The sequence below is a fragment of the Mytilus galloprovincialis genome, chromosome 10 (assembly GCF_965363235.1).
Source record: "Mytilus galloprovincialis chromosome 10, xbMytGall1.hap1.1, whole genome shotgun sequence".
Lineage (NCBI taxonomy): Eukaryota > Metazoa > Mollusca > Bivalvia > Mytilida > Mytilidae > Mytilus > Mytilus galloprovincialis.
In genome coordinates this window covers 82,395,260-82,419,377 of record NC_134847.1, presented here as the reverse complement: position 1 = coordinate 82,419,377, position 24,118 = coordinate 82,395,260, and the positions used below count along the sequence as shown (strand labels likewise).

Below are 24,118 nucleotides of genomic sequence, written 5' to 3'. Positions count from 1 at the left end.
GAATTAGCATTGAAATTGATTTTCTTTAGGAATCTTTTCATATAGACCGTAAATAATTTCTCCATATTTTCAGAATCTTTTTAGATCAATTTGGAAGCAAGTACATATATCATTAAAAAACTTCATCTTAAAAATGCCTAGTTTTTATCTTGATTAATGAGAAAACAAATCATAGTTTGTTTGATTTTACAAGAAATTTTAGGTCTTATTAGTTGAGCAAATATTGTAGACATTATTTCCATTTGTAATATTCAACAACTTAATGAAATTGAGAATGGACAATGTGTCAAAGAGACAACTCAGCCATAGAACAGAAAACAGCTGAAGACTAGCAGAAAGGGTCTTTGATCAACACTGCAAGAAAATATCCCACACCGGAAGTCTTTTGAAAAAACTTTTCTTTTGATATTTTTAATAATCGAAAATGTCATAATGCCTAAATCAAGTTTTCATGTTGAAAATTATATTATATTTGAAACTAATTCTATCACCAGAAAGTAACAATGACAATAAAGTACATCTGTAATCAAATTAAAATTTCTAAAACAAAAGTCAATGACTAAAATCAAAATTTAATTCAAAGTTTCTTTTATTTTGATGCTTTTAAAAGTTGAAACCTTTCACATAAAATAAATCTTGTGTTAACATACTTATCAAATTATATAATACAAATGAAACTAAAAATCTGAGATGAATTCAACCACATGAAACAATTAGAAAATAACGGAAATTTGATTTGATCCTAGATTTTGAATTTATTGCTGAACAATTAAAGGAGAGTGAATTTGTGGGTCTAATGGAACACTTGGGAATTCTTTAATCAATTATGTCGAATATTCATATCCAGCGGTGTTGATGCGTAGGCTGAAAGAAGTTATAAGCGTCAGTGAGTTAACCTGCCAAAGAAAAAAACAAGTCTTGCCACAAAATAGAGTTGAAATAAATCAAAACTAAAGAATAGTAGAAAATTGAAATTGCTTGTTGTTACCACAGATGAAGATCAAATAATATATGTAGATGTATTAATACTTTTTTTTTTATCAATTATGTGAAATATATGTGCATTTATCAATATTATCAGGACTGCAACATCTCTCAAGTTAAAATGGATCTTGAGTATATATTTTGTCGGATTATAATTTTGAAGGTTCTTTAATACACTTTAAGAAAATAAAAATAATAAAAAGGATGTCAACCATCATGTTTTCATGCCATAAGTAAAACATTTCTTTAACATTCCTGTAAGAAGTCATACTATTTGAGTTATCTCCCTTTAAAGGATAAGTTTAAACATTGATTCAAACAAAACCAAATAATTGGGTACTTGTTAAAAATGTAAAAAATGCAATATATAACTTATTTGATTTTATTCTAAAACACATTTAACTCTGGCCATTCTGTCTGAACATTTACTGACTTAAGCATTGATCTATTGTATTCTGCTATTTTATGATCTAAGATTTGGCATACTGTTAATCTACCTTCAATCTCTTCAAAAGGCTGTAAGAGGTCAACTAGCCTGGCATCCTGGCCTGATATCTAGCTGTGTCACAGTTGTATTATATACTGACAAGATTAGCCAGGACCCCAGGCTAGAGGTCAACCTTCAATTATGTTTTTGTTATTTTAGTGCTTTTTGGGTGCTTTAAGTCTCACATGACATCGTATCTAAATACTTCCCTTCCTACATGTATGTATAAGACTTTGTGGTGACTGAAATACAGACACTCTAACAGACTGAGTAACAGGACATAATAGGTCAAAGGTTAAAAGAAATCAAACTAGTCTCTGTGGGCCCCGCTGTGAATAATGTGCATTAAAAAATTGTATCTTTACCATAGGACATGGGTTTGTCAACTGAAATCAAAGTTTTTGACCTTGACCTTTGACCTAGGAAGTTGTAAATAAATCATGACACACCCTTTGGTGTTGGTTTATAAACATGTCAAGTATAAACTTTGAAATGATAACGGTTCTCAAGATATAGAGCGGACACGATCTTTACCATAGGACACGGGGTTGTCAACTGAAACCAAAGTTTTTGACCTTGACCTTTGACCTAGGAAATTGTACATAAATTATGACATACCCTCTGATATTGGTTTATATACATTTCAGGTATAAACTTTAAAATGATAACGGTTCTCAAGATATAGAGCGGACACAATCTTTACCATAGGACATGGGGTTGTCAACTGAAACCAAAGTTTTTGACCTTGAACTTTGCCCTAGGCAGTCGTTCATAAATTATGACACACCCTCTGGTGTTGGTTCATATACATGTCAAGTATAAACTTTGAAAACATAACGGTTCTCAAGATATAGAGCGGACACGATCTTCACCACAGGACACAGGGTTGTCAACTGAAACCAAAGTTTTTTTACCTTGACCTTTGACCTAGGAAGTTGTACATACATCATGACACGCCCTCTGGTGGTGGTTAATAAACATGTAAAGTATAAAGTATGAAATCATAATGGTTCTCTAGATATGGAGCGGACACAAAGTTATTACAAAGTGTTACGGACGGACGGACGGACAGACTGATCACTATAGGGCGACCCGCCTTTGGCGGGGCCCTAATGAAACCAAACCAAGGTACAATAGTTATAGTCTATAGGCAGCAGCAATCAATTCCACCAGCAAATTAAGTCAAAGATAAATTAAGAACTAATTAAAAGTCTGGAATGATACCTGCAGCAGAGATTTACAGCATCAATATCAATAATGATGATGCAGGTATCAGTCCATTATATAAATTGCATACTGGCATGTACTTTGAATGGATTGAAAATGTATGCAATGTGGTGCGATTTCCCCTGCAATTAATGGCCATTTTACCATGGAAATGTGTACAAATAAAACATGCAATAATTGACTCTACAGATTTGTTTTAAGGATGCTGTTTAAATGTCTTAAAAATATGTCATCATATTTGCATGATAAAGAAGTTTGAAAATACTATTTTAGCAGTCTCTAGGTTATGTATCCTTCCTGCTTCTAATATTTCAAAATACAAGATTTTTCCCAACGATGGTTTAGATTTTCCATCCTGCCATCTGAAAAACATAATTTTCATTAAATCTCATCCTGAATCACACAATAAAAGTGTCTGTAAGATGTCACAAAATGAGCTATTAATTTGTATTGAGTGTCCTTAGAGTATTTGATTTATTTGACAATATTGAAGAATCTGATAAAACTTATAGCTCTATAGATATTTTTGTTTTGGGAACTCTGAGGCAAACACAAAACGTGCTTCATCTGAATAAAGCTACCACAGAGAAATGCCTAGAATGTACTTTAATTTCCTTGTTTGAAAGTTTTGTTTGTTTTTGGTCCCTACAGATACAGACCTAGACATAATAATGTTACATAATTGACGTCTAATGTTTACTTAATTATCTCCTCAAATTAATTGATGTTGCCATTGAAGTTAACCACTCCATATAATACAATGGAGCAAAAAATCAAATTATATCATGCATGGAACATTTAAAGAATGAGATAATCACTGAGGAATCCTAGTCTTCCTCCTTATCTACTTGTTCCATCATTACAACTCAAGTAGTAATAGGTTTCTATGTAGTGACAATCAATCATTGGTAGTTTGTGGAGATCATATAGGTGAAATGGTGATAAAAATTATCAGAAATAGTTAAACCTACTTCTTAAACACATTAATTTCATCTTCAAAGCAACTTTAAAGATATTCCAGATGAGTTTGTTGCATTTACTGTAACAGATCTCAGGTAAATATGAGGGCTTCATGCAACAAAGTATCATATCTTTTCAAGGCTTTGATGGCTGAAAAACTGAAATTACTGAAATAAAAGTGTTGTAGTGACTTATTATCAACATAACTTACAATTTAGCATTTGAGATCTCTTTAAAAATTTTATGGCTTCAGTTTGCATATTTTGAAAAGAAAATAAGTGCCTTTGATGGACATAATAATCCAACATTGAGTAATTACTGATTAGATCAAAACAAATTGAAAGTAATCAAGCAGCAACACTTTACCATGATATATTGATACTAACCAAACAGCAACACTTTACCATGACATATTGATACTAACCAAGCAGCAACACTTTACCATGACATATTGATAATAACCAACCAGTAACACTTTACCCTGACATATTGATAATAACCAACCAATAACACTTTACCCTGACATATTGATAATAACCAAGCAGCAACACTTTACCCTGACATATTGATAATAACCAACCAATAACACTTTACCATGACATATTGATAATAACCAACCAGTAACACTTTACCCTGACATATTGATAATAACCAACCAATAACACTTTACCCTGACATATTGATAATAACCAAGCAGCAACACTTTACCCTGACATATTGATAATAACCAAGCAGCAACACTTTACCATGACATATTGATACTAACCAAGCAGCAACACTTTGTCATGACATATTGATACTAACCCAGCAGCAACACTTTGTCATGATATATTGATACTAACCAAGCAGCAACACTTTACCATGACATATTGATACTAACCAAGCAGAAACACTTTGTCATGATATATTGATAATAACTCAGCAGCAATAAATTGCCATGACATATTGATAACCAATTGCAAGCAGCAACATATTACCATGACATATGGCTACCCAAGCAACAACCAATGGCCATGACAGCTAGCTAATAATACCCAAGCAGCAACACATAACCATGACATATGGCTACCCAAGCAGCAACACATAACCATGACATATGGATACCCAAGCAGCAACACATAACCATGACATATGGCTACCCAAGCAGCAACACATTGCCATGACAGCTAACTAATAATACCCAAGCAGCAACACATAACCATGACATATGGCTACCCAAGCAGCAACACATTGCCATGACAAACTAATAATACCCCAGCAGCAAGACATTACCATGACATATGGCTAACAAATCAGCAACACATTGCCATGACAAATTAATAATAACATACAGCAACAAATGACCATGAGATATTGATTTGATGATACTCAAGCAGCAACTCATTGCCAAGGCATTTTGATATTACCCAAGCAGGAACATATTACCATGACATATCGATAACTATATAACCCAAGCAGCAACACATAATGCCATGACATATATATTACAATCGTTGGCGGGCAAAATAATTATGAATTTATTATCATAAGAAATGCAACAAATATCACCAAATATAGTATAACTTAAAGCAGTATTTCACAACATGCCATTTTATGAATTACAGAGTTTTCAATAAGGAGAAAAACCTGTATTAACTATTGGTTTATCAATCTCCACCAGGAAACAAGATTTATTTGTAAAATGTCAAGTAATTTGAGATTACTCAACTTAAGTCTTTTAAAGACAATCACTCTGCTATTGATTGAAACTCAAAGTTTTTTATTTAATTATCCTCTTACAGATTTTAATCCACTATTATGAACAGGAAGTAATGTTGTCTTATTAATGACATGTAGAACTAATGATATTGTAGAAAAAGATATCGTGATTGAGGGATGGAATGAAGAATGAATGATATTGCAGGAAAAAGATACAATGAAGACTTGCTGAGATAGTATATATGAAAGTATCATGTATATTTCATGAAGAATGTCCAATGCTTGTCATTCAAAGATATCCAAATCTTGAATTATTACCTAGACAAAAATTTCTAAGACAAAAAAAAAACATTTGACAGAACTAAAACTTATATATTAATTATAGTCAAATCAAATTTTAAACATAGCTATTTTGGGGCAATCTTCATTGCATCCATTTGGCAAGCAGGGTTGTTTAACACAAAAATAAACCCTGCCTTTACTGCAAAATGTTTGTTATTAGATATTTCCTTGGTGTGACTACCATATGCTCCTTGTCATATATAAAAGCATAATACTTATCCAGGAATTGCTTGTTAGAATTGTTGTTTTCCTTACCTTGATGTGACTACAATTATTGTGTATAACTTGATTGTTTGAAAAAAAGATTCAACCCTAAATCATTTCTCTGATTGAGGGCCAATACAAAAGTTGATCTTGTCAAAATAAGGGGTTTACAAGATTCTAATGATGAGCCATCAATAACATTCATTTTAATTCAACAATTTTTTACAAAAACGTCAGAGAATTCATCACTCATGCTATAGATTAAGCTTAATTTGTTATAAAATTTAATTAACAATCAGAATCTCTGTCAAAAGAGGAGCATGAGGTTTAATTAGTTATTCAGAGATCAGCTTTTTCACAGAGCCAATTTGTAATTTTTTGCTCTTGTAATGTATTGATGCATGTTTTTCAATGGACAAGGTTATAATCAATATAAAAACTTTTAAGTGATTAGAAGAAATGAGAAATTGTACATTAATTTAAGAAGACTTTATCCCAAACTGACAAAACAGGACTTTTTTTTACATTTTAATGCAATGCTGTTGTCAAATTTCTGGAGTTCCATTTCAATACAACATTCTATGTGAGTTTTAACATGAAACGTTTTGATAAGTTCAGACAAATTACCACTTCATCAAATATTTTCTTAATAAATCATCTTATCTGCCAGACATATAGTTGAGTCAATACAACAATATGGAATATAGACAAACAAAACTGAAAAACAAATGTGGAATATAATCTATTAGAATTCCTATAATTTGCATATATTTCATTCACAATAAAGTTCAACAATCTAAATGATTTAACTCAGTTAATTTATGGTATTTCACATCTAAATTTTTGTTGGTGTTTAAGAAATTATGTTCTTGGTAGACGTTTTATTGCAAGCATGCAGTTGAATTCACAACTTTAAAGTCTTTTATATAATCACAACTTCCATTTCGAGTGTACTATATCTGAGCTCCGTCAGTGGCGGATCCAGGGGAGGGTTCCACAGAGGTTGTAACCCCCCTTTATTTTGGACAATCAATGCATTTGAATGAAGACAAACGGTTGCAATCCCTCTTTAACCTACGTTGGGACCCCTCTCCCCTTTTGAAAATGGCTGCATCAGCCCCTGTGCGTTGGATACAAACCAATCTTTATTGCAAGTACATGTATACTTGTACATGTACACTCAATAAGACATGTATACTTGTACATGTACACTCAATAAGACATGTATACTTGTACATGTACACTCAATTAGACATGTATACTTGTACATGTACACTCAATAAGACATGTATACTTGTACATGTACACTCAATAAGACATGTATACTTGTACATGTACACTCAATAAGACTTATAGAAAATAAAGTTTGTTGGGTTCTCATATCAACTCAATTTTCAAACAGTTACATCAGAAGGTGTTCCATCACTTTTTATCAACCTAAAATAGGACTTGGATGGAGAGTTGTCTCATTGACACTCATACCACATCTTCTTATATCTATTTACAGATGTATTGATGTTGACTTGCTTGCAGTTTATTTCTATCCTACTAGCTCATCAGATTTTTTAAGTTTGTATGTTCTGGGTTAAATTTCCCTTTTTAGATTTTACAATTTGTTTTCGGGTTGCTGTATCATTGTGTTGTGATCTACAATCCCTTCCTTTTAATCTTATACATTATTTATTAACTAGATAATATTTGATCAATTAAATGGTCTATTGTGGCATTCATGTACCAAAAGTCCAAGTTGTACTACCCAATACTTGTGCGACATTTCAGTTGTCCATTTATATAATTAACTTGTGTTAGGTTGCCGTCTAAATACAACCTTTAATTGGCATTGTCAGACCGGCTTCTAACTTAGCTTCATGCGACTGCAATGACTGTATTCAGAAAGTAGAAAATGAATTGAGAACCCTATCACAAATGTAAAGAAAATCAAATCAATTATAGGAAATAAATATTACAGCAGCAGTTAAACAGGAAATAATTACATTAAATGGACCATCATATTGTTTGGTTACAGAAATAAAATCTCCCTGAACATTGCATCTATTTCATTCCATCAAATTACACTTCCCATTGATTCCTGAGGAATCTTTGTACTATACATCAATATACTGATAGGTATAACAGGCTTCAAAAAGATCCAAAGACCAATTATCTGACAGACAACAATAGGACAGGAAGAACATGTTTTCCACAGACAAACAATATAACAAACAGTATGTAAATATCATTTCAGATACAACTTTACCACACTGTTCAAACAATACTAATTGAAAAACTGGGCAAAATATTTTCTTCTTGATTTTTTTTTTAACAATGTAAAAACGTGAGCCATATTGAAATGATCAATTTTTATCAGTGTAGAGTAAAAATATTCTATATCAGTAAACATTTGTCTGTTATCATAACTCACACACACTCGGAAGAGCTTATGACTGTCTTTGAAATTGGTAAATATGTTTCATGTCCTTTGATACTGACTAAGAATTGCTGTAGGGAGATTATATTGAATTAGCTTCAATTTGCTTCATTTTGACATATGTTTGATAGTGGTCCCATTGCAGACCAACAACTATCATACCACAACTCATTAGTTAAATATAAATTAGTTTCAATGAAATAAATAAACATGTGATTCACCTTTGCAAGGTACAAATAATTCCTTTGTAAATTAGAGGATATATGCAAGGATTTTTCAGCATTTGTATATTCAAGAACATTTTGCAATTTTGTTTGAATGAGTGAAGGGTTGGGTTACCTTTGGCTGAACAAATTGTTTTCAAGCATTGACAGAATTTTGACAAGGAGATAGAAGAATTAAATTATATAAATGGAGAATGTGTTGATCAGGGACACATATGATGCCCCTTCTTACATAAAGTGACATGTTCAGTAGGTGTCCTTTGTTGATGTGGTTCATACGCATTTCTCAATGTTTATATAGATTAGACTGTTGGTTTTACACTAGTAATTTTGGGGTCCTTTATAGCTTGTTGTTCCTTGTGAGCCAAGGCTCTGTGTTGAAGACTGTACTTTGACCTATAATGGTTTACTTTTCTATATTGTGACTTAGATGGAGAGTTGTCTGATTGGCATTCATACCACATCTTCTTATATCAATAACAGTCAAGAACCGTAAAAACTGATTTCGCACAATTTCAAATTTGATCAGTGTTTTGTGGTAATAAGCATTGTGTATATTTTCATAACGTTTGGGTTGGGCAAAATAAAGTTAGAAAACAGAAACTAAAAATTCAGCATTTTTTATGTTTATTAAGGGGCATAACTGACATTTACAGTAAGAATGATGCCACCCCATTTCAAACTTGATCTATGTTTGATGGTAATATAAAGCATTGTGTTTAAGATTTATCAAATTTGGTTGAGGCAAATTTAACAAGTGAAACTGCGAGCTACTGCTCACTGATGATACCCCCGCCGCAAGTGGATAATATTAATAGTGTAAAAATATGCAAGGCTATCATGTGTAAAATCATACAAGTGTTCGGTAAACAGGAAGTCGATGAATGATGAATCTGAAAACGCATCACACGGTATGGCTGACATATATAAATGTTGATACCAGATTACAGAAAGGGTGGATGTGTAGTTCCTGAGAAAAATGTGACGAAAGTTTCATGGGACGGACTGACTGACGGACGGACTGACGGACTGACAGACAGAGGTAAAACAGTATACCCCCCTTTTTTCAAAGCGGGGGTATAATTAGAGAAAGGAAACCAATATTGGGGACATACACGACAAATTGACTAGAGCCAACCAGTCACACTTAATGCTCTCTTCACCTAGGGGTGGGACATAAAAACAGCCAATCGTAAATAGAACAAACCAATGGCTTCTAGTATTACCATAATGTGTTGCCACTAATTTTTTGTCCAACTAAAAAAATAGGAACATTTATTAATGACATTCTATACACTACTCCCAACAGAATTATTAGACTATGTGGTGTTATTATTCCACTCAATGACAACTGATCAGAAAAAAAGCGAATTAAATCTACTAATTATATCTTCTATAAAGTTAATGAAAATCAGCTATATATAAATAGTTTAAGGTAGATCTGAAATCTTTCATCATTTTTGATTGTCAAATAGCAGAACATAATTGGTCTAGATATTTAATGAATTATGCAAATATGGAAACATAATGCTATATTTTGCACTGAACATAACAAAACATGGAGTTTCATGTTACTGTTATAAACAAAAATGTGTCTAAGGATATGAATGTCCAGCTAAAGCTTTGCAATTCTCCAAGTTGAAAAGGGGCATAACTTAATAGATCAGTATATGACTAACAACCCAAATTCAATTTCTGTCTGTGTTTTGTGGTTCTAAGCATTGATTAGGAGTTTCATTAAGTTTGGATGAGACAAAGATAATTTCAAGTGTGGAAATGAAAAAAATTGCATTTTGCAAGTTATAATGGGACATAACTCACGAACAGTAAGTGACTCACTGATAAAAAATTGGAAGTCTGTCTTGCAGTTTTAGTTCACAGCATTGTGTTTGACTTTAATCAAATTGGCATTGAAGCAAACTTAACTTAAAGAGTGCAGAAACAGAAATGGGATAGACAGGAAGACTGACAGAAAGAGTGAAGGAAAGATTCAGAGAGTTAAGGGTAAATCACTGTTCACTAAATGCCAACCATTGCTTCAGCAGGGACATAAAACACCTTTCAATTTAATATTTAAAAATAATCCCTTTTAAGTTTTAATTTTAAATTCATCAGATTTACAAAGTATCTGACTGAAATAAAGCCACTGTGACTCCAAGATTGGGGTTAAACTTAAAAGGATAAGTACATTATGGTTAAAAAACACAATAAAAGACTGATTTCTTACTGCAAAACTTATTGACTGACACTGGCATGTTATCTTATGTTGTATTAAGACTGTTTACTCGGTGTTGTATAAAGGTGACCTTGAGATATAAAGAGGAATATGACCATGGTAATACTGTGTAATTACAGCCACAATGTTAGTATTGATTCAAGGTGATATAAAGGAAATTCTCATTTCTTACTCCATCACTCACAGTACATTTCTATCTAACAATATCCGTTATTGCCTTTTCAGAAATCATCCAATTTTATCGTTTTTCCCGTATTTTAACAGCTGGAACACATGATACTGGACATTTAAGGATCATAACTTTATATTTCAGGAGTGATAATGGCTGGCACTTACACAGAAATAACCCATAATGTATTTGTAGTCATATTCACTTTTTATGTAACGTGGTTGGAGTTCAACTTAAGTGATTCTTAATGGCTCTGATGACAATATTATAACTGCTAAGAATGTGTAATCCAGTTTGTTAGGATTACAAGAGTTTCCTGTTCTGTTCTTAATCCTTTGTATAATATGTGCAATGTTTCCTTGTCTTTGTACACACCATAGAGATTAAACTGGAGTCAAATTTAAACTAAATACTTAAAGTCAAGTATAGAGGTTGCATTTTGGTAAATATAGAAAATGCAATTTCCCATAAAAACTTCTTTTACATCTTAAAACGTACCATTTTTACTATGAAGTTTCATGAAGAATTATATATTAGAATGGAAAGCTAAAATGCACTACTATTTTTTTCAAAGGTCAAAATTTAGGGCTGTGTATCATAATGCATCGAACTTGTAAGAGTTTATACTTATAATACATTTTTTTACTACCTCTCCCTTCACTTTGGGTCGATCTTCCTCAGCATTCAATTTGCGGCCACTATTTATGTTCATTAATACTGGAGAAATTGTCAAGTTATGTCTTTATCAGAGATGAAATATTATGAGATCTTATCTGGAAATCAGTGCATAAACAAAACAATATATCTATGAATATCATGTATCTCCCCAAAAGAGGTGTGGTTTGTGAAACAGTTGTTTTTTCAAAGTGCAACCTATACTAAATACTGAGAGTCAAATATGGATCAGCATGGTCAAATGAACTCAAAAAACATGACAAATCCCTTAATGCATGCATGTTAGGTTTTTACTCTAGTTCACTTTAAAGACCCTTGAGTGTTTTCTAATGATAATGTTGTAACTCAGACTAAATGAGTTCTAACTGTTACAACAAATAGATTATAATTAGTACTGTGTACTAAAAGTTCCAAATGACTATCACATTCAAATGATTTAAATAAATTTATCCTGACAGAACATGAATTATTTATTAGTTGTAATTGGCTTTGAACTAGCTTTCAGTAACTGCCATTACTCTTATTTCAATTTTTTTTTGTCTTTTGTTTTGATGTTAGTTGTGTTTGTGACTCATACTGATCTTTTGTTTAAGACCAATTGCAACTGTTATTTCAATTGTTCTTATGTATAGCTGTTATATTACTTAGACGAGGAAAGGTAACATCTGGCCACCGAAAGCTTTAGTATTGTAGAACCTAGGTGGTTGAGTGGTCTGAGCATGTTGGGCCCAGTGCAACGTGATTTGGTGCCACGATATCTCAGTAGTTTAAGGTCTTATCCCAGCCAGGGAAGAACAAACAAATTTGTGGGAAGCTTCAACAAATTTACAGATCTAACAATGTTGACCTGATATTTAAACAAATTTTATATACAGAATGTATTTTCAGCCCAATGTATAACATTCACTTCTGGTGATCCGATGGATAAAATCTGTTGTAGAGTCGTCACTGGTTCAGATGTTCTTATAAGAAAATGTTCAAGTAGGCATAATTATGATAAATTTTTGCATATATTTGGTGATATTTCAAATATAAAAAAAGTGACAAAAGAAAGAAATATAAGCGTGCCAGTAAACTTTCTTGTTTTTAAACTAAAAAGCTGAAGTGATCAAATATATGGATTTTGATATACATGTGAATCCCTTAAAATGGGAAAAAAACTAAAAAAGTGCACACTATTAATATTTATAAAAGCCATGTAACATTGTCATGTCGCCTTCAAATTAAAGTTGGAACAATCTAAGTATTCAAAAGACCAAAACTTCTGACCAGCATTTAAATACCAGGATGGTAAATATAAGCAAAAAATTAAAAACACTTTGATAGTGTCTGATAGCCATACAATATCAAAACCAAGTTTAACCAACCAAAGTTAGTTCCTAATAATTTTTTTTTCAATCCCCCTTTTTTATCTGCTTAGCCATAATCACTCATTTTCATTTTGTCTGAGATCCCTGTACTTTATTGTTCTGATACCCAAATGTTAATTTGGTCAAATCCCTCTACTTTATTTGGTCAAATCCCTCTACTTTATTTGGTCAAATCCCTCTACTTTATTTGGTTAAATCCCTCTACTTTATTTGGTCAAATTCCACTACTATATTGTGTCAAATGCCTGTACTTTATTTGGTCAAATCCCTCTACTTTATTTGGTCAAATTCCTCTACTATATTGTGTCAAATGCCTGTACTTTATTTGGTCAAATTCCTCTACTATATTGTGTCAAACCCCTGTACTATATTTGGTAAATTCCTGTACTTTATTTGGTGAAATCCCTCTACTATATTTGGTCAAATCCCTCTTCTTTATTTGGTAGAATCCCTCTACTTTATTTGTTAAAACCGCATTACACTTAGTTACAAGGCATTGTGGAACATTAAAGGGATGTACAGTATGGTTTTTAAATGGTGCAGAATACATGGAACTTATCAACTTCAAACTATGTGATTATAATCATATAATCTGGTATATAATATATATAAAGTGTGCAAAATATACCTCATCTTGTAATTGGATAAGTCTAGAGTCTCTCTGTAATACAATACAAACAAATTAACTATTAAAGACCTCTAATGTGTAGTGCCAGTTTACCCATGGAAGCTGGCTTGATTCTCCAATGTGTTATCGTAGTGATAATCTTAATATCTATAGAGATTTTACATGGAATCTATGGATTTATATGGATATTTAGGAGAAATTTTTCAGATAAATATATTCCAGTTATTATCCTAAGTTACCAGATGACTCCAGCGATCTTGAAGAATCACTTAGTTTATGAGCATGTGTACTACTATATAAAGGTAACCAGTACTAGGCTAAATACAGGTATGTTAATACTTTTACACAGGCTGACAAACAGAACTGGACTTTGCACTCCATACAAGGTTAATTTTCTGATACTGACCATAACGAGAGACTGAGAGTAATACAATTAGGTACTACCAGATAACAATAGATAAGACTTGTATAACAATAGATTTGACTTGTATAACTATTCATCATCCCATTATCTGTTACATCACCTCATTAACATCTATCACCCATCACTACAATGAGTTAGTGTCTGGTACTGGATGACAAGATTTATACATCATTAATGGACAGATTCTATATATATACTAGGTATTAAAGTACAAAACTGAAAGAGGAAACATTGGACAAATATGAGATACAACTTCTCAATAATAACAAACTGTAGTGCTTTGACTAATTATATCAATTTTAAAAAAATAAAAAATGCGAGCGGAAACACATTCATTGTAGATAAAATTTACCACAATATCATCAGTGAAGTAAATAAATGTTTCAAAAAAATGCTAGATTCCAATAGCAGTTTAATATATAACTGCTGAATATTAAAGCTGACCACCTAAGAACATAATTACTCACATCCTGGTCTTTAATGGGCAGGCAGTTTAAGAAATGACATTGATATGTTACCTGCATGTCTTCATAAGTGATTTCAAGGACTTGACAAGCTGAGTAGTGGACTATAACCATGGAGCATCTCAATTAGCCATGTCAGGTTTTCAAGGAAAAATGAAATAGTGAAAATCAATGGGCAATGGTGATTACTTATTCATAAATACTATTGATTGTATAAGATAACCAACTGTTGCAGCATTGCACTTACAGTCCTTTATACTTCAAAGCCACCTGCTTTTTTTCTTTTTTTACTCTATCAATTAGCAACAGTACATGTATATTGACTCCATTTGTAAAGGATGACAGATTACTATTTAGTACAAAAATATATATCTGAGGGCTAAACATAAGTAGGTTGACGGATACAAGTCTATAGGATCTCCAACTGGTAATAAAATGATTACTTCTTACATATGTAGAAAAATGTAGATATTAATCTATATAACAATTCAATAGTCACTGAATGGCCTTAGAAATCTATGTACAATTGGGTAACAGATGCTATAATAACAATGTAAAATGCTCTCTGTTACAACTTATGTATTAAAATTGCTGAATAAAAAAATGTTAATATTCAAATTCTATATTTGAGTCTTACAAAATATTTAAATATCTTTTCTGAGGCCAAGGATGCTTATGATTAAATCAGTATTATAATGGAGATATCAATGTTTAGTAATGTCATACCAGTGTAAAGGTCACTAAAAAATCTATATCAACAGATTGTCATTATATATTAGAAAAATAACATGAGGGGGTGGACATTTTTTTGTTTATTTTGCAGAAAAATATCTGAAATCGTTTAAGGGCATTATCCAAAAAAATCTTGCTAATCGAAATTTTATTTGTTTGAAATATATTGTGGGATGGCTTCAAACAAATTGTTAAGGACATTCAGGATGTTGTGATAAATGATATGAGTATATAATGTTTTGTTACTATACCAACATGCAAGCTGGATTTTATTTTGGTAACATGATCTGCAGGAAGACAGACAATAATACCTGGCTTAATTAACATTATTCTGACTCTGATGTCAGTTTAGCATTATTCTAAATGCTACAAACTTTCATTGGTAGCAAAGTAAAACATACTAATTCAAGTTGTTGGATGATGCCCAAGCCAACGATACAACAAACACTCAAGCATAATCTACCACAACAACTTGCACCAAAAGGGGTTATGAATTAAATGAGATGTGTCGAATCCAAGTACATATGAATCAGTCTAGAGTGTATAAACAACAACACACAATCAAGACATTTAAAGCTGATTCAGTGTACCTCCAACAAAATGATTAGTTAGAGCTGGCTACAATATAATTTTAACTTCTACAAAGTGACAACCCTCTCTTCAAGAAATTGTAAAATAAAATTTTACAGATAATAAAAAAAATCTGTCTAACACATTAATTCCTTCAACATTCATTTACAAGCTGACCTTTTTGTGACTCTAACAATGGTAATAGTCATGGTAATAAACTAAGAACATATCACAAATTTAAAAATAATTTTGAATTAGAAAAATATCTTCTACTGGACCTTAACAAAAGTGTTATTTCTAAAATGGTAAAAATCAGAATTAGTAATAGTAAATTACTAATAGAAGTTGGTAGATATACTAGAACACCTTCAGAACAGAGAATTTGTCCAATTTGCAAGGATGGAATTGAAGATGAGTTCCATTTCCTCATTCAATGTAAAGCGATAGAACTTAATAGAAATGTACTCTTTTGTAATTTAAGTGATATAGTTCCATCTTTTGTTAATATGTGTGAACAAGTTAAGTTTAGTTTCATTTTGAAAAGTAATGATAACAACAACAACAACAACAACAACAACAACAACAACAACAATACTTTATTTTAAGAGGGTTACACAGTTAGCTATATAACTAATCTTCCCTGAGGCCCTCATCGTGAGAAATCAAACAAAATGCAAACATATACATTGCATACATTATATTTTATGATAGTATGATACTAAACCCCTAACGGGAGGGATTGTACCTGATATTCATATGATGAAGACATAATCTTTCAATCAGTTTAATTGAGGTCTGGAGCTGGCATGTCAGTTAACTGCTAGTAGTCTGTTGTTATTTATGTATTATTGTCATTTTATTTATTTTCTTTTGTTACATCTTTTGACATCAGACTCGGACTTCTCTTGAACTGAATTTTAATGTGCGTATTGTTATTCTTTTACTTTTCTACATTGGCTAGAGGTATAGGGGGAGGGTTGAGATCTCATAAACATGTTTAACCCCGCTGCAATTTTGCGCCTGTCCCAAGTCAGGAGCCTCTGGCCTTTGTTAGTCTTGTATGATTTTAAATTTTAGTTTCTTGTGTATAATTCGGAGTTTAGTATGACGTCCATTATCACTGTACTATTATGCATATTTTAGGGGCCAGCTGAAGGACACCTACGGGTGCGGGAATTCTCGCTACATTGAAGACCCATTGGTTGCCTTCGGCTGTTGTTTGCTCTATGGTCGGGTGGTTGTCGCTTTGACATATTCACCATTTCCTTTCTCAATTTTATTAGTATAAAAAGTCAAGTATGATAATAATGTTTAATACAACTTGATAAAATGTGATGAAAAAAAATAAACATGATGACAAGATCAGTTTTTAATATATTGATATAGCTAGGTTGATTTCAATAAATGATCTGTTATTTTGTATTTGAAAGAATTAACATTTGTAATATTTCTTAACGGTATTGGCAGAATGATAGGGACATAAGAACTGTATGTGTAGCTGGAATAAGCGATATGTATGATTTGAACATTCATTTAAAGCAAACATAATGTTGTTAAGAGCTTTTATAGTATTAAAGCTGATTGTAATAGCTTGAATAAATAATATTGTATGAATATCACCTCCGTAAATATAAAATATGTATCTCTTAACATTAAGAAAATATGTTTCGTGTTTTGTTTGTTTGTTTGTTTGTTTGTTTATTTTTGTATTTGTATTTGTATTTTGTAAATGTCAGCTGGTATCATTTCTGTATAGGAATTTACACCAATAAAATTATTTGATTTGATTTGATTTTAAATATTATCTTGGCTGAATGATATGCATCTTCACTGGATTTAAAAGCAACAATTAATCAATGATATGCATGTAATATTTGCTGCAGGAAGTCATCAATCCATCATTAATATCTAAACCATTCATTTCCCAAAGGAAAACTAATCATTAGATAAGACTTAAGGCAACCATATCTAGACAGGGCGTCATGAGACCAGCAGATAAGTTAGTAGTGGTTAAACTGATATTGTAGCACTAAGGCTTTCTACTTTCTAAACTTGATCAGTTGAAAAATGAAAAGTAAAATGGAAGCATGATACAGTAGAAACTAGATATCATTGAGATGGGAGCCATCTCTGTGGGCCCCGCTGTCAATAACGTGGGGTAAATAAGTTGTATGGATAATCTGATATGAAGCATTATTTGAAGTTATTACATAGTCTCATGTGTGATTTTGATCTAAGATTTTAAGTTAAAACTGATAAATATTCTCATCTTACTTTCATAGTATAATAGTGATATGACTGCATGATGTGAACTCATTGTTTACTACTCTAAGGTGACTTCTGGATATATGGATTGATGTTTGAACAATATGTTTAAAGGTGCTGCCCAATTGATATTTGTCACATATTTTTAGAATTATGCCTTCAATATATTATGACCCACCAAGTATAAAGTATGAAATATTAATGGTTCTCGAGAGGTAGAGCGGACACAATTTGTTAAGAACAACGAACGGATGGACAGACCGACAGACTGATCTTAGACCTAGGATGCATACATTATGACACATTCTCTTGTGTTGGTTAATATATATGTTAAGTTGAAAATGTTTGTCAGGTATAAAGTATGAAATAATAACAGCTGTCCTCTCAAAATATAATGCGGATCAAATTTGTTAGCGATGGACATACCAACAGACAGACAGACCTTTGACCTAGGAAGTGGTACATACATCATGACACACCCTCTGGTGTTGGTTAAAATGGATGTCAAGTATAATATTTGAAATCATAACGGTTCTCAAGATATAGAGCGGACACAATCTTCACCACAGGACACAGGGTTGTCAACTGAAACCAAAGTTTTTTTGACGTTGACCTTTGACCTAGGAAGTTGTACATACATCATGACACGCCCTCTGGTGGTGGTTAAAATGTATGACAAGTATATACTTTGAAATCATAACGATTATCTAGATATGGAGCGGACACGATCTTCACCACAGGACACAGGATTGTCAACTTGAAACCAAAGTTTTTGACCTTGACCTTTGACCTAGGAAGTTGTACATACATCATGACACACCCTCTGGTGGTTGTTAAAATGGATGTCAAGTATAAACTTTGAAATCATAATGGTTATCTAGATATGGAGCGGACACGATCTTCACCACAGGACACGGGGTTGTCAACTGAAACCAAAGTTTTTGACCTTGACCTTTGACCTAGGAAGTTGTACATACAACATGACACACCCTCTGGTGTTGGTTAATAATCATGTTAAGTATTAAGTATGAAATCATAACGGTTCTCTAGATATGGAGCGGACACGAAAGTGTTACGGACGGACGGACGGACAGACGGACGGACGGACAGACGGACGGACGGACGGACAGACTGATCACTATAGGGCGACCCGCCGTCGGCGGGGCCCTAATTATTAGAGAGAAAGCAGTTTATTCTACTACCCATTATACATACCTGCCAACAATCGGAACAACTCGGCCTTTCTGGTTGCACGAAGAATTGTACTGCGTAGCGAGAATGGCCGAGTAGTTACGATTGACCTGCCAACTGTCACTATTTGCGGGGGATTTCCCCCATGGAGGCTCCCAAATAGATATTTGTAAGAGCAATTTTGTCCACAATTTTATAGAAAATAACTAATTTTGCAATGGCTATGAGCTTGTTAAAGCATGAAGAAGCAAAAAAACAACATTAAAATATATTTGAAGGCCGGCCATGCGCGCCCCCTTGAAGGTTTTGTAGGATTATAAGAACCATCTTGCACGTAAAAACCCCATGGGCATTTTGAAAAGTTGGCAGGTATGCCCATATATGCCCATATAATAGACAATTTAACACACATGTATGTAAAGTCTATGTATATTATACCATATTACAAATGCGGTCAGTTACTTAAGTACTTTTTGACAGATGGTCATATATGAAGACATGCTGTAAATGCACTTTTAAATGTGGGTTCAAACTTCAATACCTAATTTACATAAATCTTATAATTCTAAAACTATTACTTAAATAACCATTACTGTTATTTAAAAGACTTGTCAGATGACACTTAATGTGAGTTTTATTGACTTTCACATGGAGTATTTTATTTCAATTTTATCAAAGCAGTAACACATGCATGCAACCAATAAACTTTAAAAAACTAATATTTCATTCAAATTTTTAAATCTGTATATTTAATGATGCAACATTACTTAAATTTAATACACATAGGTGAAAGTCAAGAGTGACATGGTATATCCTGGTGTTTACAAATTGTATTGAAATCCTTTCATTGACTTTAGCTTCTATTTCAGGAACCTGACTTTAAAGGATCGTAAGGCTAGTACAATGTGGGATGTAGCTCTATTTGGTAGAAAGAAATAAAACTTATAAGTCTTCAAAATCTTTGGTACAAAAAAAAAAACAGTAGTTTCAGAGTAGAAGATTTTTGTAAAAGTTTACGGACGACGGACGACGGACGACAGACGACGGACGCCAAGTGATGAGAAAAGCTCACTTGACCTTTCAGGTCAGGTGAGCTAAAAAGGCACTTTTTCAACCTATACCTATATCCCTTTGCACCATCAAATATGCAATATTTCTGAGGCATACTAATAAATTTTGTCCTTAATTTAAATTCGGCATATGAGTTAGATGAGAGGATATGTTGATCTCTATGTTTCACAGTTTTTAGTGTCCTTTAAATGCTTTCTATCCCTCAAATACCTAATCTCAGTTTATAAATCAAATGAATATTAAAGTATAAATACCCATCAGGAAAAACATATATGTTTTTAATAAAGAAGAAAAATTGTTTTTGGCCATCTAATACTGTGCATTCATTATTATTCATGTATAACCAATTTTTCTGGATTTTGAACCACACATTAAAATGCTCAACAAAGAACATATTTTCTATACAAATAAGGCTTATTTAATGCACACATTTGCAAAACAAAGTTTTAATCAACAAAAATGTGATTATTCCTCAAACCACCAAAAATTGTTACACAAGTAAAATATCAATCCACAGTATCTGATTGGGTAACAAGACAAAGTCAGTGTCAATTCTCACTGTAAACAATATTTTAATGAAACACAGTAACATGTTGTTTCCCAAAAGGAGGCTGATTGAGATAAGTAATAATTATAATTGATTGGTTTAATATTAAAGTCAATGACAATTTTAACATTCTTCTCCAGAGTATACAATCCACATGTTACTACTGTAACATTAATTAATCATCTTTTTATAGCAGAATCTACTACATGTCTAGAGTACTCTCATATTTCTGTTCAGAAGCTTCAAGCAAGCATGTCAAATGGCTAATACTAAATCAGTCATAAAATAGCTGTCAATATATTTTATGCTTAATTTCATGCTTAAGAATTTAGGATCATAACACACAAATCACTTAGGTTGTGATAATAGCTTGAGCAAACTCTTCCTTTAGACATTCAACCAGAATTACAATTCAGGACAATAATTATACATGTCAAGTCAGAAATCCCTTTTTAAGGTTGAAAAAAAAAACAAACTTTTTTTTAATTGTAAAAATTGAAAAGTAATGCTTATAACTAGACGTGTGTGCATTAGATACATGATGTTAATTAACAAAGCACCTTAAATAATTTTGAATTCACACCATAATTAACAGGTGTAGTCTCAGTCTTAAAGTAGATGTGACCATAACTTCATAGTTAAATACCAAACTATTCTTAGCGTTGTGCAAAGGGGTGTTTTTTACTTTGGAATAAGAAATAAGAAAAAGGTAGAAGCAAGAAGCAGCAGTTGGGTGAACTAAGGGCTCTTGTTAGCCACTACTCCCTTGTCACATTAACCTTCTTCCCTGATACCAGATGGATGAAGAGTTTGTCAGACCTGTAGGTTCAAGAGGCATATTAATCTTTTTGATCAGCTACATGTATAAGACAGAACATGACTATAACATTCCTATGATTATTTTTTTGGGGGAAAGGCCTTAGCTTATAATAGGGGATGTTTTTAAGTCTCAACATTTCAAAGTCTTGATATTGCAATTAAGCCTTTAATTTAAAATCAAAGTCTGAATTACCATTGAGCAAGGTTTGTCATCTGTTTGCAAGAGAAACACAGTACCGGTATATCATACTATAGATATCAGAGATATGATTATTGGAAGTAAGGTATGGTTGATGATCAAACAGTATCTAATGAGTCTGGATTTTTTTATTAATGAATCATTCAGTAATTCAAAGGATAAGTTGTAAAGCCAAATTGGCAATTAATTGCAAAGATTTTAAACAGAAAACCTATTTGACTTTCAGTTTAACCATTTCTGAAGCAATTAAATATTCTTCTGCATTAATTTGAGTTAAAAAAAAAATGATGCGTTAACTGTGAGCAATGATACTCCCTAATGATACCCCATGTAGGAGTATTGCTCACTAATGACATCCCAAGTAGAATTTTTGCTCACTAATGACTCCCCAAGTAAAAGTATCGCTCACTAATGACTCCTAAAGTACAATATTTACTAAACTAATGACACCACCAGTAGAAGTATTGCTCACTAATGACTCCCCAAGTAAAAGTATCGCTCACTAATGACTCCCCAAGTAAAAGTATCGCTCACTAATGACTCCTAAAGTACAATATTTACTAAACTAATGACACCACCAGTAGAAGTATTGCTCACTAATGACTCTACCAGTAGAAGTATTGCTCACTAATGACTCTACCAGTAGAAGTATTGCTCACTAATGACTTGACTAGTAGAAGTATTGCTCACTAAATGACTACTCCAATAGAAGATTTGCTCACTAATGATTCTCCCATTAGAAGTATTGCTCACTAATGACTCCTCCAGTATAAGTATTGTACACTTATGACTCCTCCAGTAGAAGTATTGTTCACTTAAGACTCACCCAGCCCAGTAGAAGAATTTGGTTCTCCCAAGAAGTAGAAGAAGAATTTGGTGAGCAGGAAGTTGATGAGTGATGGATGTTAAAACACTTCACATAATCGATCAGTATGCACATGAAGATAAATTGATTTTAAATTTAAGAAATGATTGATTTGTAGTTCCCAAGAAAAATCAATGAAAATTTCAAACATGACTGATTATGGGCAAGAAAAATAAATATAAGTATTTTACTTAAATATGAAATCAGTGAGCAATGAAAAGAAATGTATATCACACTCTCATAAAGCATTGATACCAAAAATCAGATGGCAAAAATTTAAGTTCCTGAGAAAATGTGATACATATTTGAAAGGACAGAAAGACTAAGACATAAACCAGTGTGCCTCTAGGGCATCAATATTCATCTATTACTTGACAGTAACTCAGACTCAGATATCATCTTCCTTTTGGAATAGAACTGAAAACTCTGGATTCATTATCATTTGTGGGTTACCAATTTTCATAAATTTCATTGGGACATACAGGTATAAAACACAAACTTAAACATTCAACACAGCACAATTTTCTAAATGCTTGTATGCAGACTAATACTTGTAAAGCCACGACATCAATTATCTACAAAAAAAAAAAAACAATTTTACTTTATTCAGCAAAATTTTGCTCAACAGTTCACAAAGAATGTATAATATGAAACTTATATTGTTCAGTAACAAAACATATATATATAAGCATTTAGATAAAATTAAGTAACTTACTCGATGGTTTTGAGGTCCTGCTGAGTTTATGGACTGGTATGTTCCTGGGTTCCTCATTCCTAGAGAATCGTTCAAGGCAGAATGTGTCGATGAAGATGGCTGAACATGTTCTGCAACAACAGGGTTACGGCTAGGCCTCTCAAATCTGAATAACGAGAAAAACATTCTGAAACATGATGAACACAGTGGAGAATAATTCTCAGCTTCTACTAGTTTGGCTGTGGATCCCATTGTCACTTGATTACAGTACAGACTTCTTACACAGATTTCTCCAATTTGAAATAACCAATCAGTAAAGTTTCTTGAATACTATCCACAATAAATTATATGCTCCTGATTTGATTTTTACATATTTCATCTGATATTTGATAATGTTGTATTGAGTATTGTACCAGTCACATATTTACTTTCCTGATATTTTATTTAAAGTAATCCTGTATGAGTTTAGTCTGTCAACAATGGTGAAAATCTTGGACAGTTCAAACATAGTCATCAAATCAATGTAAATCGGCTTATTAAATCAAAAATATTTATGTAGCTTTAAATTCACAAAACCAAAAAAGCTGACATACAAATTCTAATAATTTATAGAGTATGTGATGTTGCTATATTAATCCTTTTAAA

At 32.4% G+C, this 24,118-nt stretch overlaps 1 protein-coding gene across 9 annotated transcripts in view; it reads right to left on the bottom strand.

The window, feature by feature from the left end:
- Positions 1–24,118, bottom strand: part of LOC143048580 (synaptotagmin-7-like) — a 166,902-nt gene that overhangs the window by 32,528 nt on the left and 110,256 nt on the right. For 6 of the 9 annotated variants that reach the window (XM_076222333.1, XM_076222334.1, XM_076222338.1 and 3 more), the window contains 2 exons: positions 23,495–23,639; positions 13,633–13,665 (listed from right to left, as the gene is read on the bottom strand). In XM_076222333.1, coding sequence (XP_076078448.1) covers positions 13,633–13,665; positions 23,495–23,639 — 178 coding nt within the window. The remainder of the gene's footprint in view (positions 1–13,632; positions 13,666–23,494; positions 23,640–24,118) is intronic. The other 3 variants (XM_076222337.1, XM_076222339.1, XM_076222340.1) reach the window with 1 other exon arrangement.